At 39.7% G+C, this 16,625-nt stretch overlaps 3 protein-coding genes across 3 annotated transcripts; all 3 read left to right on the plus strand.

Annotated features, from left to right (window-relative positions):
• The first annotated feature begins 7,041 nt into the window (after positions 1-7,041).
• Positions 7,042-10,401, plus strand: LOC133895413 (pentatricopeptide repeat-containing protein At4g30825, chloroplastic). The gene is made up of 2 exons (XM_062335714.1): positions 7,042-7,185; positions 7,285-10,401. Exons 1-2 carry the CDS (start codon positions 7,127-7,129, stop codon positions 10,100-10,102), a joined length of 2,877 nt encoding a protein of 958 aa, XP_062191698.1. The 5' UTR covers positions 7,042-7,126; the 3' UTR covers positions 10,103-10,401.
• A 21-nt stretch (positions 10,402-10,422) lies between these two features.
• On the plus strand, positions 10,423-12,958 carry LOC133895414 (uncharacterized). The gene is made up of 3 exons (XM_062335715.1): positions 10,423-11,287; positions 11,755-11,822; positions 12,449-12,958. The coding sequence occupies exons 1-3, from the start codon at positions 11,235-11,237 to the stop codon at positions 12,646-12,648; spliced, it is 321 nt and encodes a 106-aa protein (XP_062191699.1). The 5' UTR covers positions 10,423-11,234; the 3' UTR covers positions 12,649-12,958.
• Positions 12,959-13,106: 148 nt separating this feature from the next.
• On the plus strand, positions 13,107-14,641 carry LOC133896237 (BTB/POZ and MATH domain-containing protein 1-like). Its single transcript, XM_062336802.1, has one exon. It carries the CDS (start codon positions 13,816-13,818, stop codon positions 14,572-14,574), a length of 759 nt encoding a protein of 252 aa, XP_062192786.1. The 5' UTR covers positions 13,107-13,815; the 3' UTR covers positions 14,575-14,641.
• The last annotated feature ends 1,984 nt before the right edge of the window (positions 14,642-16,625 follow it).

The raw sequence follows: 16,625 nt of genomic DNA on the forward strand, positions 1-16,625 counted from the left end.
ATATCTCAAATATGACAAGTTATTCCACAAATAAACGTTGTCATAAATTAACAAAATAAAAATTAGAGGCCTAGATGCTTCACACTTTCCCGCAGACAATTGAGGAACCGTCTATTTTGTACCTTTTTAGACATTTGCATTGACCTATTCTGTATGTAGTAGTGGCCATATTCCAATTTTGTCCGACACACACAAATACTACACTACTTAGAGAGAGAGAGAGAGAGAGAGAGAGAGAGAGAGAGAGAGAGAGAGAGATTGCATTACAAAATGTCACTCTACCCCTTGGCCCCTCCTTCCTCTCCTCCTCCACCACATTCTGTGACAAACCTTGCTTTCTATTTCTATATGGTTCTTCACTAATCAAGGTACAATATTGTTGTTAGACATTAGTAAGTAAAAATTGACTATCAGCAATAAATCATCTATCGACAAAGATGGATGGTAACAGTTGGTCAACAAAAATAAGTCCATCAGAAATAACTTTAGCTGATGGGACTTTAAACAACTAATATGTTCAGCCTGTAAAACTTTTTGTCGATCGATGCTTTGTCGATGAAACTATATCGTGGTGTAGTGCTTGTTGTCCGAGGGAATTGTCCAATGAATGTGAGTGCCTTCAATAGTGTCAATGGGTCGGGTCAGCTACAGGTGGAGTAGATTTGTGCCCAACCCACTACTTGAACGTTGTTACCCGACTTGCACCCGTCGAGGCTAACGGGTGAAAATTCAAACCCGTGCCCATGCTCGTCAGACACCCAAAACCCATGAGTCACCTGCAAGTTTTCCAAGTCAGCCAGAAAACCTCTCCCATAGATCAATTCAAGCATCCCATTTGATATATGCATATGAAAGTTCAAAAATAGATAGCATGCTCATCGACGTCACAAATTCACCATCACTACTAGCTAACATAGAAGAAAGGAACAAAATTATAGGAGAGTTGTGGAGCAGTGGAGCTCACCTTACTACAAACTCATGATTTTCATCTCTTCCTCGTGACCTCCTCGTTGTTGATCCCCCTCACCGGTTGCTCCCTCCACCTCGGTCCCCCGTTCGACCTTGGGGACAAGCTGTCCGACATGGGAACAAGCGGCCTGTAGCTATGGGATACGCTCATCGTCACACTGAAATACTCTGTCTCCTGGGTAGTGGCAGCAAGTGCACCACGCGAGGCACGACGTGTAGTAGCAAGCGTGGGCAAGGGATGTAGTGTGGTGTTGGCAAGGGTGCCGGGGGGGGGGGTGCGGTGGCAAGCGTGGTAGGAAGTAGCCAAGCGGATCTGCCACCCTATCAGCCTATCCTTCAGGGTGCAGTCATGTCAACATGAGATGCGCAAGTGGCCGGAGGGGGAGTGCAGTGTTCGGTGTGCCAACTGGGGGAGAGGCGGCGTGTGACAGGGGAGTGGGAGTGTCCGAGTGGGGAATCAGGAATGGATGGGTGGAGTGGGTAAGGTACTATCTGGGCCTAGGCTATTGGGCTAATGGACTATTAAATGTTGCATTGGGCTAGGTTATTTCCTGATCCTGGGTGGACCCATGGGTACCTGCAAATGGAAAAGTAGACCCATGCCCGACCCATTCTATCACAGATACCCAACCTGGTGCACCAGTGGGCAATAAAAAAAGACAAACCCATGTCCGTGCCCATTGGGGCGACACCCGCGCGTACCCAAACCCATAGGTAGGATTGTCATTCCTAGTCAATAGCACTAATACAATTCTGCATATATTGGTGCTATCATAAATATCAAAAGCACCAATAAGATCTTATTTCTATGATACAAATAAAAAATGATTACTAGATGTATGGAGCAAATTTAGATTGCCTTAAGGAGCAACGGGTGCAGAGAAGGTAGCCGTATATCGCTGCATGTGAGTTGAGTAAGCGTATTGATCATTGCTCGAAGTGAGTCTAATTGTTTCTCCAAATTAATATTGCAATGTTCGATTGGTTGCATTATTTGATATTGCATAAATCAATATAATATAGCTAATTGGTCTTCCACATATGCATACCTTGAATCAACAAGAAGGCTATTGTCACACGATCTTTGTACCAGAGCTCGAACAATCTCTCTCTCTCTCTCTCTCTCTCTCTCTCTCTCTCTCTCTCTCTCTCTCCATATATGGAACCGCCTTTTCCATAGGGTCTCATGTTCCATTAGAAATTCATTAATAAATGTGGTTCCATTTTGAATAGATGTGTGTATGCTTTCTTTTTTAGACGATTAAGATGAACTACCTTCTTCTAATATAGAGAAGACAAAGAAAATGAATTTGTCATTTTGTGATCCGGCGGTAGTTTAGATCCATAGAAAGAAAGCCCTTAATTACCATCTAACAAATGGTTGCTAGTACCTAGATGGGACAATTGACCGCTAGTACCTAACTCAAGAGCTAAAGAATGAACTAGTGGTTGCTGCCACTAGCATGTTTTTGTGTACATAGCAAGGGACGAGGCACGCAAGCAACATGCTAGAATGCCACAATGGCTACTTTGTTCTTTTTTTTTAAAACGGGGAAAAGTCCCTTGCTCACGCTGAGGATTGAACCTGGGTCATGAGTGTGGTGCCCTTGCGTCTTGACTCTCACGATCTCGCATCGGGTCAACAACTACTTTGTTTCATGGGGAAATATGAAGATCCATAAGTTTCCTGCAATTCATAGGGATGAGGATCTAAATTTTTCATCGCTATGTTTTGGAATCTTGTAGCTTTCTATTTTTCACTCCATCTTGTTTATGTGGGTTTTCCCATTATTATGTTTCACATTTCTGCGTTGGAAACATGTCCTAAAATTCAAGGATAGGATCAATTTTGAGCTTTTGATTGCATGAACATGTTGAATCACCGATACTCATTGTAGTACTGCGTAACTCATCTGGCTCCTCACAAAAAAGAAGAGAAACTCATCTAGCTCAGTTTATAATAAAGCAGAAGATATGTTGCAAGATATACAAAACCTTTACATTGAACTAATCTCTGCCATCTATTCTTCATTGGTTGGCTGAAGGTGGCAGGAGGCCCTTCGCCACTCAAAACATGTTAGGGCATCGGATAGGGTTTTTGCCACTCCCTAGTGTGTGCTCTCCCCATATTCTAGCGCCGGCACACTCTGCTGTGGCTCATTCTGCGAAACTGAATGGCTTTCTTGAGGATTCATGCCTCGACCAGCCCTCCAGAACCTAGAGGGCGCGGTCTTGCGGGCAACCCTATCTAGCTAGGGCTGGATTTGATTAGGTTTCGTTCTTCAATGTTGCCAATCGGTGTCAGGTACGTTGTTGACCGCAAGCACGTCAGACAGTGGCGGATCTAGGACTAAAATTAACCTACGGTGGAGGCGTTGGTCTATGATACTTTCTTCAATAAAAAATACATGACGTTTAGACATTACATAGTTTGTCTTAAAAATAATTTCATGATCTTATAATTCCTTGGATTCTATACACAAATTATTAAAAAATAATAAAAAATATACACATATGATTTCTATATTTCTCATATAAGCATTTTCAATGTTTAACCGGATATTTTCCAAAACATCAAATATTTATGACTCAATAAGTACTAAACGCATTAGCTATTTGTATACAAACTAAAGATCGCAATCTTCACGCTCTCCTCCACCCTGTGTAACCCTCTCCACCTTCCTTCTTATAGGCATACAAAAGTTATGAAATTCTAGGCTATGAAATGCTTGCCACTTGTCATACTATCTTACAAATATCATGACCTATAAATTTCCCTACAAATATTTATCTAGTAGATGATGGCACATTGCCACGACAAAACTATCTCTAGTACATTCTAAGGAAATATAAGATCCAATGAAGTGTAGGGAGAAGTCTAGCAATTCGCATTGTATATATATTATGTTTCATGTATACTATAAAACGCATGATGGGTAAAAAGAAAGTCAAATTTGAAGCCTATATCGGGAGAGGAAGATGACAATAGTGAGTCAGAATGGATCAACACCGGGAGATCGACTGGTTTCAAGTGTCTAAAGAATAGCAAAGCCATTATATCAGTGTGTATGTGGAATGCGAGATTTTTACTCGCTCTTGCGCACATGGCTTATCAGGACCATTCGTTTGCTTTGAAATGTGTGCTGGAGAGGTAGGTGGAAAGAATCATGGGGTAGGTGAGAAAAATCAATGGATGTATGGGTATTAAGTCGGATAGATAGACCGTTGAAATAAGCCACATGTCCACAAATCCATGTGGACTTGCATTGACCTGCGTACGTGCATGTCAATGATCCACTACTTAATTAATGAAATGAAGTAATTAGTGAAGTTCTTGATATCTAGCAAGTGCTAATTATGCTTTGCAACCTAAATTATAGGTTGCACTATTTTGTTATTTTTTAAATGACCATGAGTATTTAAGGAAAAGAAGAATTACATGGATTGTAATTTAAGTTGTACTACTTGTCAGAAATACATACTATGACAGATCACCCCCTACGAAAGGGTGCGGCAGCTGCCCTAGCTACCTATGTAGCATTGGAGCTGGACAAGAGAAAATGGGAATGTTTCAGCGATAAGCACTAGCGCGATACATCAGCGGGCGTCGGTGCCAAGCAAAGCCTAAAATTTTTACACTAGTTCCAACATAGACTTGACACCACTTGGGACAACACCATATCAGAATTGCAACACGTGCGTGTGAAGGGTCATATATATAATTAACTATTAATTAATACTAATTATGTATCACAGTTTGGTTTGCACGAACGACAACCTTGCTTGTATTTGGCTGTCTGCATCCAACCAGCTAGCCCATTTGGGCTTGGCTGATAGAGATGAGATATCCGTAATACCAGTAACTAGCTTAACATTGACTTGTCAATATAGTCAACTTAAGTAGGCCGTTGACTAGACTGTATTGCTGCATAGCCATAGACTGCAACTTGCAATTACTACATAGTCATGTGGCACGTGACGCGTGTCTTTCAATTCCAGGCTAAACGTGTCATCTCGTTGATCTATGCATATATTTTTAATTTAATTGTTTATACTGACTATATGTGTCTCCTTATTGTCTTAATTACGCGGTAATGAAGAAATGATCAATCGTTATAGTTATATTTTTTGTTAAGCAGCAGCTGCATCCACAAATATTATATTAATTAATTAAAGTCCATTAGAACTAAACTTACGCATACATGCATTGCATTGCATTTAGGGATCAATCAGCTAATGCATTGACATACCTGGTCCATGGTCAGCAACTCGATCACTCAAAAAATGGGATGGGCTATCACCGATTGTATAATTATGACTGTTGAGGTCTTAAATTCAAGTATGTTAGCTCTTTTTACCTTTCTCACAAATAAATTAATAATCATCTGTTAAAGTTTGGATAAAGCTTAGTCTGGTGTCTACAATATATATAACTTAGATAGTACTAATTTTATTTTTACTTGATCAAAAAATTTATGTTGAAAAGGAAAATTTATAGATCCAATGTCATATTTTGTAAAAGTTTATGATATTTGTATATGATGAACTCAATGTGTATGAGCTTGTCCAACATGTGTATTAGAAATGATATCTTGAGATGGATGTAAAGCCAAGCAAATTGTTTATGTGCCGAGAACTGAAGATTGTGTGGGTTGTAAGAGATGCGAATTTGCCTGCCTAGCAGATTTTTTATATGGCCATGTTTATTTAGGGTCTGAAATAACCCAGACTGACTCTATCTTGTTGATACGTTAAAAAAAAACTCCACTTAAATAGTTTGATTCCTCTTTACTGAAGAAGCATGTGCTTGAAATAATCGAGCATAGGCTTTTCTGGTCAAAACATATGTTGTCTTTATTACTTTATCATGAGTTATTTTTCTTGTTTAACAATACTTGTTGTTTTTCTGATATTTGCATGTTCAATAATTTTCTTTTTACCTCATAAAGGAAATAAAATTGTTAGGTGGTATACTATATCTATTTGTTTATTAAAATTCCTTCAAATGACTTATGCATTTTGTTATCATTTCTAATTGGAGGATCCTTTAATCTAATTAAAGGAGGACTCTAAATGGATAAATGTTTTTATTTCCACCGGAGATTAGTAATAGATGGACTTTCATTAGGATCTATTTTTTTATAGGATTTATCACTACTTTAACTACTTTAGCGTTTTGACCAATTACCCAGAATTCACGATTATTCTATTTCCTGATACTAGCGATGTATAGCGGTCAAATAAGATTATTTTCTACATGAGACCTTTTACTTTTTTATCATGTGGGACTGTGGAAGTTAGGATTAATTCATGTTTACTTACTTTTATCCATGTGAGGGGGGAGATATCTGTATTTAGGTACTAAGTTTAATTTGTACACGGCATGTAGTTCTATTTTTTTCTTTATCGAAGTTCCGTGTATGGGTTTACATGGTTCTAACAAACTAAAATTAAAATTTTGTATGATTGATTAATTAATCTTTTACTAAGAAATGCGAACCGGAAGTAGTGAAAAAATTCCTATACTGCTCTCTTTTTAATAAGAAATGAGAAATAAAAAAAGTGAAGTAAGTATGCTCTATAGATATTTGATTTTGCCTCCTGTCCTCCCTTATTTCAAGATACTTTTTACGAAGAAAAGGAAAGATGAATTTAACATTCATTAATTCTTAGTTTGGGAGTGACGGAACTCGAACCTGTAGCTTCCAGCTTGATAGGACAATGCTCTGACCAATTGAACTATAATTTTGCTAGATATAACATACCTATTTTTAAATAGAACTATAAGAAGATTCTATCTATCTGTCATACTCTAAGAAATAGATAAATAAATAGATAAATCATATACTAGCCGTTAGAGTGACATAACTAGTATGTTGCGATTTTTTATCCTAAAAATAAATGATAATTTGCATTTTAATAAGAAAAGCTCTTTTCTTTGTAAGAAATGAATCAGAGAGATATGGATTTGAAAAAAAATCTCCTTTCTCTTTATCTCTATTTCTATGGTTCATGTATTTTTATCTATAAGAAAAAATTGATTTAGTTCATATTTATGAGGCCCTAGATTTTTGGGCATAATCCCATGGCATAATTCCTATCTCGGTCACGGGCTCACGGCTTCTGCCTTCTTCCTGCCGCAAGCGTCGCCCATTCGATGGAAGGAGCTCTCGGTCTCGGCTTCTGCCTTCCGCACGCGGCCTTCCCATCGCAACGGTATGTTAGCGCTCCCCTTCTATGCCCCCTAATGCTGATCGAGGGAGACTGCGTTTCTCATGGTTTTCTCACTCGCCGTTGCTTCGCTCGGGGTCGTAGATCTGCCACCGGAGGGGGGTCGTTGTTGCTCCGCCGCCGGCCACCTCTGGCGGCCGCCAGAGCTCGCCGGGGTGGCAGATCCGCTCCTGACGCCGGCAGCACATCTTTCACTTGCCACGGGTTCTTTCTTGACAATGGGAGGATGAAGAGCCATCAGAGGGCAATTTTGAAGAAGGGCGTGGTTTGCTCTTTGGAGGTTAATGGTGGCGGGGAGTCTACGTTATGTGTATCTGTTCCATCTGAAACTTCAAGTTTCACTGGTGACGTTCCAACGGGTTTGAGTCAAAATGTGGTAAAAGGTATAACTGGTAATCGAAGAAGTTCTGCAGGAAGGAAGAATGGGGGGAAATTATGGAGGAGATTGCCGGGTGGCAAGAAGTTGGTGAGGTGTCGAGCTCCGAAGCATGGCACTGGAAAAGACAGGCATGGTCACAAATCTGTAGTGAACAATGATGATGTCAATGCAATTTTTTCTTGTATTACCCAGGAGTCTAGCATTGAGGAGTGCAATTCTGTCCTGATCCATCTCGAGAAGCACAGTGATGAGAAGGCTCTCAATTTCTTTGATTGGATGAAGGCTAATGGGAAGCTAAAGGGGAATGCTGATGCATATCACCTAGCTCTTCAAGCCATTGCCTGGAAGGAGGACTGGAAGACAGCTGAACTGTTGCTCCATGAGATGGTTGCCGATTCGGATTGTACATTGGATGCTCGAGCATTTAATGGGCTGATATATGTTTGTGCGAAAAGGAGGCTTGGTGATTGGGGAACAAAGTGGTTTCACATGATGCTTGAGAGAGAAGTGCAGCCGAATGTGTCTACTGTTGGTATGCTTATGGGCCTTTACCAGAAGACCGGGAACCTATCAGAGGCTGAATTCACTTTCGCAAAAATGCGGAATTTCAAGATTAAGTGTGTTAATGCTTACTCAGCTATGATTACTTTGTATACACGTTTAGGCCTGTTTGCCAAGTCCGAGGATGTTATAAATCTGATGAAACATGATGGAGTATTTCCAAACATGGAAAATTGGTTGGTGCGGTTGAATGTGTACAGTCAACAGGGTAAGATGGAGGAGGCCGAATTGGTATTACATTCCATGGTGGATGAAGGATTCACCCTGAATGTTGTGGCATACAATACTTTAATTACAGGATATGGAAAAATTTCTGACATGCAGAAGGCAAAGAAAGTGTTTGGCAGCCTTGGGAGTGCAGGTTTAGCTCCTGATGAAACCACCTACAGATCAATGATAGAAGGTTTCGGTAGAGCAGACAAATACGAAGAGGCAATTTCGTACTACAGGAAGCTGAAGAGTTCTGGCTTTCGACCAAATGCGTCCAACTTTTACACTATGATCAACTTACTAGCAAGACATGATGACAATGAAGGTGCAGCTGAAATTCTGGAGGACATGAGGGCAGCAAGCTGCCAGTGTTCATCAATTGTTACTGTTCTTGTTCGGGCATATTTAACAGTAGGAAGAGTACATAAGGTTCTTCCAATTCTAAAAGCTTGTTTCTACAAGAAGATTTTGTTTGATGCCACCTCTTGCTCTATTTTAGTAACAACATTTGTTAAAAATTCTTTACTAGAAGAAGCTTTGGGCATTATGCATGAAAAGAAGTGGAAAGATTCTGATTTCGAGGACAATTTATATCATATCTTGATATGTTCTTGCAAAGAGGCTGGCAGTTACAATGATGCTGTTAGGATATTCAATCAAATGCCTAAGTCTGAAACACATCCAAATCTCCGTATTTCTTGCAGTATGATTGATGTTTTCAGCATGATGGAGAGATTTGCTGATGCTGAAGCTGTATACCTTGAACTGAAAGCTTCGTCTTGTGTACTGGATATGATCGCTTACAGTGTAATTGTGAGGATGTACATTAAAGCTGGGAGACTAGATGATGCTTGTTCAATTTTGGAAGAAATGGAGAAACAAAAAGAAATAGTTCCTGATAAGTTCCTTTTCCTTGACATGCTTCGGACTTACCAAAAATGTGGCCTGCTCGAGAAGTTAACTGATACATATTACTGGATACTTAAGAGTCAAGTTGAATGTGACGAAGCCATGTATAACTGCATTATTAACTGCTGTGGGCGGGCCATACCTGTTGATGAGCTGTCAAGAATTTTTGACGAAATGGTTGAACATGGACACTTGGCCAACACTGTTACCCTCAATGTATTGCTAGATATATATGGAAAAGCTGGACTATTTAATAGGGCTCAAAAGGTATTTCTCATGGCTCGCAAGCAGGGACTGACGGATATCATATCATACAATACCATTATTGCAGCATACGCGCAAAGTGGCAATTTTCGTAGCATGACTTATTTCGTCCAAAGGATGCAGGATGCAGGGTTTCCTGTTTCTCTGGAGGCATACAACTGCATGCTGAATGCTTACGGAAAAGCAGGGCAATTGGAGGAGTTTGCTGCTGTTTTGCAGAAAATGAAGAGAGCAAAATGTAACTTTGATCACTACACTTACAATATAATGATCAATATATATGGGAGAAGGGGATGGATCGAAGATGTTGCAAATGTTCTTCTTGAACTAAAGAGCCGAGGTGTTGAACCAGATTTGTACAGTTACAATACCTTGATAAAGGCATATGGGATAGCGAGAATGCCTGAAGATGCTGTCAAACTGATGCAAGAGATGAGGATTAAAGGTATCAGCCCTGATCGAGTGACATACACTAACCTCATTGCTGCTCTACAAAGGAATGAAAATTTCCTCGAAGCTGTTAAATGGTCTCTCTGGATGAAGCAAACAGGAGTTGTAGGATGTGGAACTCGAGCATAATGTACCTGAAGCATTCGAGTTTTGTTTGAAAATAATCCAACTCTTATTATTGTCTGCAAGTTCCAATTGAGTACATACTTGCTACTGTACAAAAGAGTGTAGCTGATTGTTCTACACATGCTACAGATGTTCACAAACTTAACATATTGTTCTCATACAGGATGAAATTCAGTCAATGTAAATCAAGATAGGAAGTTTTATCATACCTATCATATAATTGTAAATTTACTGTGACAGTGGCTTAAACATCTGTGAGAGATCAAAGTCAAATAAGAAATACAGTTTCACTTGTTCTTTCATCTGCCATTGGGTGAGTACTGAGTACCATGCTGTCTTTGCTTCCTCTTTTCAAGCAGACTTGGGGACTTGAATTATTTTTCATTACTAACCTAACATTCACACATGTTCATTTGTACGATTGTTTGAGTCCTCTATACTTAGTTATGAACAATGTGTTAGGTGCAGCCTTGCAGGCACATCCATGAGCCCATAAGATTCGAGCTAATGTAGCATGTCTAGTCATAATATTGTTAAGCGGTGGTCCTTGGTGAATCCATGAATGTGCTCAGGAGGATGATACTTTACCCTATATATATTGACAGATGCCTGGTCCTCATTTCGCTGGTTGAGTAGGTATAAGGTTCCGTGGACGTAGTGTGGTTAAGGAATAATTCTGAGATCATGCTTCATGCCTGCACAATTTCACTGCTGAAATAAAGCGAAGAAATGTCATTGAGTGATTCATGTGAGTGTTACTTATAACCTGGCCAAAAGAAACTAGAATGGTAGCCTCAAATGCAGTTTTTGCAACAACAATGAAAATATTTAACATCTCTTTTTTGAGTGTCACTTTGCTAACTCATGGCAGATAGTCAGAATAGTCTCTAGGCATTAACAAACCTAGAGATATGCTCCATATAATGGGGAGTTGGCTAAGTGACTTAGAAGCAAGTCAAAGAAAAATAATCTTGGTTGGGGTGGCTGCACTTTTTTGGGCAATTTGGCTATGCCATAATAATATTGCCTTTGATAAGAAAAAATAATTTTTTTTATGCAAGCAGTTTTCAAGGGTACTTACTGGCTGAGATTCTGGAGATTCATACAGTAGAAAAGTGAGAGGCAAAATATAAGCATGGTGTGCCAAGTTTTGGAGGTGATAGCCATGGAGTTCTTCGTCAAGAATAGGTGGTTGTTTAGTACTAGACTATGTGATCAATCATTTATATTCATGTGGTCTTTTACGCTTCCATTTCCTTTCAACATTCAGTTATGAGCTGAGATAGTGTAATAATGAACAAGAGTTGTATGCATCACATAATGCAGAAGGCTGGAACTCTTTTCCATTTTCTAAAAAAAATGTGAGTGTTACTTGATTAAAATGGAGTATTCTGCATATGGAAAGCAAAGATATCATGATGAAAAGCTGTAGAGTGGGGACTGTCGCTGTGGTCTGATGAATTTCCTTTTTGATGTTGAGAGTCTAATGACTATGGAGTGCACTAATGTTAATAGCCATTTGTTCTATATATAAAGTCTTAATCTTTTCATTTAGAATTCTTCCGGTATATGTTTCTCTTTAATTGTGCAATGTTTACAACTGATATTTCTTTAATTGTGCAATGTTTACAACTGATATTTCTCTGTCCCTCTAGATTGCCCTCTGCAGCTGGGAAGATTTCTAGGGCTGCATCCCCCGCAGCTGTTGACGTACATAGCATAGGTAAGCGCAAAATATTGGATGAGCTTTGCATGTTCAACCGCACGTAATCTTGTTGGCCGGATGGTAGCTCTAGCAACACTGATACAGTCCTTACCCTGAAAGTTCTAATAGATCAAGACACAGATCTGAATGCAACCTGAAATTCTGTCTTGGTGATATTCTTGATATGGTATGTTGTTCAAATTAAATTCTCAGTATATATACTTTTAAAATTGGGCTCATATCTGAAATTCTGAATGCAATCTGGCTTAGATCGATGAGGTATATTCTGATTAATTATGCTTTGTGTAATGTAAAGATGAATCCCCTAAAGAACTTCAGTCATTGAACGCGTTATGTCTTCCTGATACACTGGTCTCTTTGACTTCTCTGTAATCCGATGAACTGCTGCTTTTAAAACCTTGAATAGCTGTGAGGTAGCACGACTGAGTTGGTGTTCAGCATGATTCTGTCCGTTGGTAGCCAATGATTGTTCTGTTATATGCTTGTCTTCCCTGAACTGATTTGCACTATGAGGGAGAAAACTACAGTCTACAGTGTGGATCATGGGTGCTAAAAGTTCTCCAGATTTGTGTTCCCTTTTCTTTCTTTTGGTGATTAAGATTGATGTTCTGTTGACTGTGCAGGTGCAGGGAATGAAATTTGTCAAGTGGCAACTGGTTTGCAGCCAATCAAAACTGCGTCCCTGCGCACGAGCAGATTGCAAATCTCACTAAGCTGTGAGGGTAATGAGTCAGAGAAAGGAGAGGAAGAATTGGACAATTTCCGAACACAGCAGAGCATCGGACTGTTCCTTGTATTGCCGGATGATGAGCAGTGCATTTGAAAAAGAGTAAATTTTACAAACCCACCAATACCTGAGGCAAACTGCCACAAATCCACTATTTTTATACCTATTTTGCATTCCCACCAATACTTAGGATATTTGTCTCACAAATCCACTACTTGCTACAGTAGTTTCACAAACACCACTTTTTGCCTACATCTTGAAATTCACTTTTTACTGGTACTGTTTATGGGTGCAGTAGTATTTTGTTTCTTCAAAAATTCTAAATTTTTTTTATATTGTTTCATAATTCATGTACAACCTATTTTAATTGGATTTACCTAAAAAGTCTCTGTAGAATTTAAACTAAAATTCTTTAAAAAAAGAGGCTATTTTTACAACTTTTAACATTGTTAGGGCCTCAAATAAAATCTTAAAAATCTAAAAAAATCACTAATATTCTTCTTATGTGATAGACTAATTTCTAAATTTATTTCTAACACTAGGTTATATGGTAAAACAAAATTAGTTTCTTTGTAATGCTATATTGGTAGCTTCCGTTGCATATTAAATAAATTTTTAGTTGCACCGTACCTGGAGAATCAGAGTCGATGCATGGGGCTGACTAGGCCACCGTGCGAGCGATTCTTGCTTTGCTGAGTGCCACAAGGAATTTGCATTGCATGGTCAACCACCTCTCGGGTTTGTTTGGTGAGCCAATTTATCTTGGTCGGTGTTGCGAGGCTACCTCCACGCACATTTTGTATGGAGCCAAAGGCCAAAGCCCTCTTCGCCGCCTCTATTCCTTTTCTCACCACCGTTGCCCCTGCCAACTTCCCTCTGCAAAAAAACGCCAGCAATGGCATCCCGGAGGCCAAGGATGAGGATGATGTCGGTGTCCACTGTGGAGACGGTGTAGGGCACAGACTCGTTCAAGATCACCCGCTACAGCCTGCACAGGCAGCTCAGCATCAACAAGTCGTCCTTCTGCTCTGCCAACTTCACCGTCGGCGGCCACGACTGGCGCATCCGTTACAACTCAGACAGAGAGGGTCCCCAAGAAGAATTTGTCTCAATCTTTCTTGAGCTCACGAGCGAGCTTGTCGAGGTGAGGGCACTCTTCGAATTTAGGATGGTCAACCCAGTCTCCGAGCGGTCATCATCATCTAATACTCCTGGCCGATTGTGTTCAACAGTGAAAATCTGACATCGGGTATCACCACGTTCATGAGGAAGACCAAACTAGACTTGTTGACAGTGGATTTCGTGCAAGACGACTGCCTCCTGATAGAGTGTGATGTCATAGTAATCAAAGAATCACTGGTGAAAGAGACGGCTCTCGCCTCCAACTTCGATATTCAAGTCCCACCCTCAGACTTATCGGACGACCGTAGAAGATTGCTAGAGTTAAAGGAGGAAACTGATGTGACATTCGAGGTAGAAGGTGAGGTTTTCCATGCCCACAAGATTGTGCTCACAATGCGCTCTCCAGTCTTTAAAGTGGAACTCTACGAGCCGAAGAGAGACACAGGAGGTATGGAGAACAAAACAATCGAATGTATGGATCCTGTTGTTTTCGAGGCATTGCTTCACTTCATATATACTGATTCGTTTCCCGTCATGGATGATCTTGATCATGATGAGAAAGAAGACATGGTTAAGCATTTTCTTGTAGCTACGGACAGGTATGGCATGGAAAGGATGAAGTCGGTATGCGAGAGCATCCTTTGCAAGGGATTTGATGTTGAGAGTGTCGCATCCACTTTAGCTTTAGCTGCCCAGCATTGCTGTATCAGTCTCAAAGATGCTTGCATTGAATTTATCATCTCTCGGAATAGAATGGATGTTGTGTTAGCAAACCAAGGGTACGAGCACCCCAAGAGAGTTTGTCTCGCTGCTGCTGTGGAACTATGGGAGAAAGCAGCTAAGTCGATATGGTACAATAAGATCATCCAGGGTGAACTTATGAATTGCTATGTTAGTTGATGCATGCATAGCTTTGAAAGTGGAAATTGGCTTGTCCTATAGTTTTCTGAGATACTCTCGTCTTCGAGCGAAGGACGGAGTTTACATAATGTTCGTTTGAATTTTACAATTAAAACCATGCATGTTATGTGATGATATAAATCTTTTCTATCTCATTGATACATGCTCTAAGGTGTTCCGATCTGCTGAGTAAGCACTACGTTTATTGTACAAATTATGATTTTAGTGCCCTCTTGATTTCTGAAGAAGCGACTAAATTATCCAGTTACTACTCCATAACGGGTTATCACAGATGGTTATGGGTTTTGTCTCTATAAAAGTATCTGTGATATCAATCTTGTTACAGACGGTTACAATTCTGTCTGTAATAGAGCTACACACAGACGGATCTAAATAAGACCTATGTCTGTAATATAGCTATACATAGATGGATTTTCTGAAAAAACTATCTATACGTATTAAGGGTCACATACGATTTTTGTTAAAACCCATCTGTATAAAGTGTTACAGTCAATTTTTTTAAACCGTTTGTGTGACCATTTCCCCCTAAGAAACTATTTTGCTTCCTGACTGCTCTCATAATATACATAAAAACATCACAGTCATTTACGTATCACAAATAAGAACATCACAAATATATACATAATTGCATCACACGAATATATATACACATAAGAACACATATATATAACACATCAGAACACATTGTTCTATACACAGAAGTAGCACATATTGTTCATGACACAAACCTACTAGCTATACACAATCCCTAATTGTATCTCGTGTGGTCTTCCAGAAGGATGAGATGATTGGCATCATTGACAACGTCTTCCAAAAGGATGCGATGGTTGGAGACGTCATCTTCTAGAAGAATGAGATGATTGACATAATTGACGATGTCATTTTCTAGAAGGATGAGATGATTGACATCATTGACCATGCCATCTTCCAGAAGGATGAGATGATTGACATCATTTCAGCTGCCTGTGTTTCACCACAATGTGAACCGAAGCATCATCTCGCTGTTATCCAGATCAGGCTCCATCCTAACTAACTCAGCCATGTGCTAGAATCAAACTGCATTGCTACCAAATCTCCAGCCTTTGTTAAGTAAGAGATGACAGTTCAAACTAGTTTTGCAGTTGACAAAAATGTCTCACTTGTGATAAACAACAATAGAGAAATTTCTATTTAGAATAACAGACAATAGAACATGATTCACAGAAAAAAAAACTAGGTCTACGGTGATACCCTTCACAGCAACAAAGAACACATATTCCACATAACCGAAATTGACGCAGAGCATCCGAATCATGGAAGTAGTCATAGGAACAACCCCATCATCTCAGCGTTTGATAGCAATGAACAAATACATTACAGATCTAAGACACACAAACAACACATTACCTTCAGTACACCAGATCGAAGCAAACCCTAATAAAACTGCGATGAAAACCCTACTCACCTCAGTGCAAGGAAGGGGATTCGGCGCCCAGATCTCGCCCTTCCGTTGCGGAAACAAACCCTAGCTAACCTTTGAGGAAGGGGCTTGGATGGCAACGAAGAGAGAGAGGGAGATGAACTTCTCATAGCTTTAGCTTCATTGAGCAAGGGGAGACGGACGATTTGTTTTTATGGGGGTAGCAGGAAGCCAAAGAGCGAGAGGTCAAATTTAAAATAGTACCCGGGTCTTTAACTACAAACAGTTTTTCAGAAAATCTTTGTACCTATCTTACAGACACAGATGGATCTTACTAGAACCCTAAGTGACAATATCACAGACGGATTTCTTTAAACACCATCTGTGTCTGTATGATCGAAATAGACGAATTTGTAAAAACTGTATGTGAATTCTAACACACCCAAACGATGATCATGTTATAGACACGTTTGTCTTAGCAACCGTCTGTGGATATTTTGCTAGTGATGGGTTATAAAAACTGTCTGTGACATTCTATCTGCTTTCACTGATTCCGTGGTATTGAGTCTAACGTCAAGGAACACTGCCATTACCAGTTTCGTAATGCTGAAACGTTTGCTAATGGCAACAT

The sequence above is a fragment of the Phragmites australis genome, chromosome 16, assembly GCF_958298935.1.
Source record: "Phragmites australis chromosome 16, lpPhrAust1.1, whole genome shotgun sequence".
Lineage (NCBI taxonomy): Eukaryota > Viridiplantae > Streptophyta > Magnoliopsida > Poales > Poaceae > Phragmites > Phragmites australis.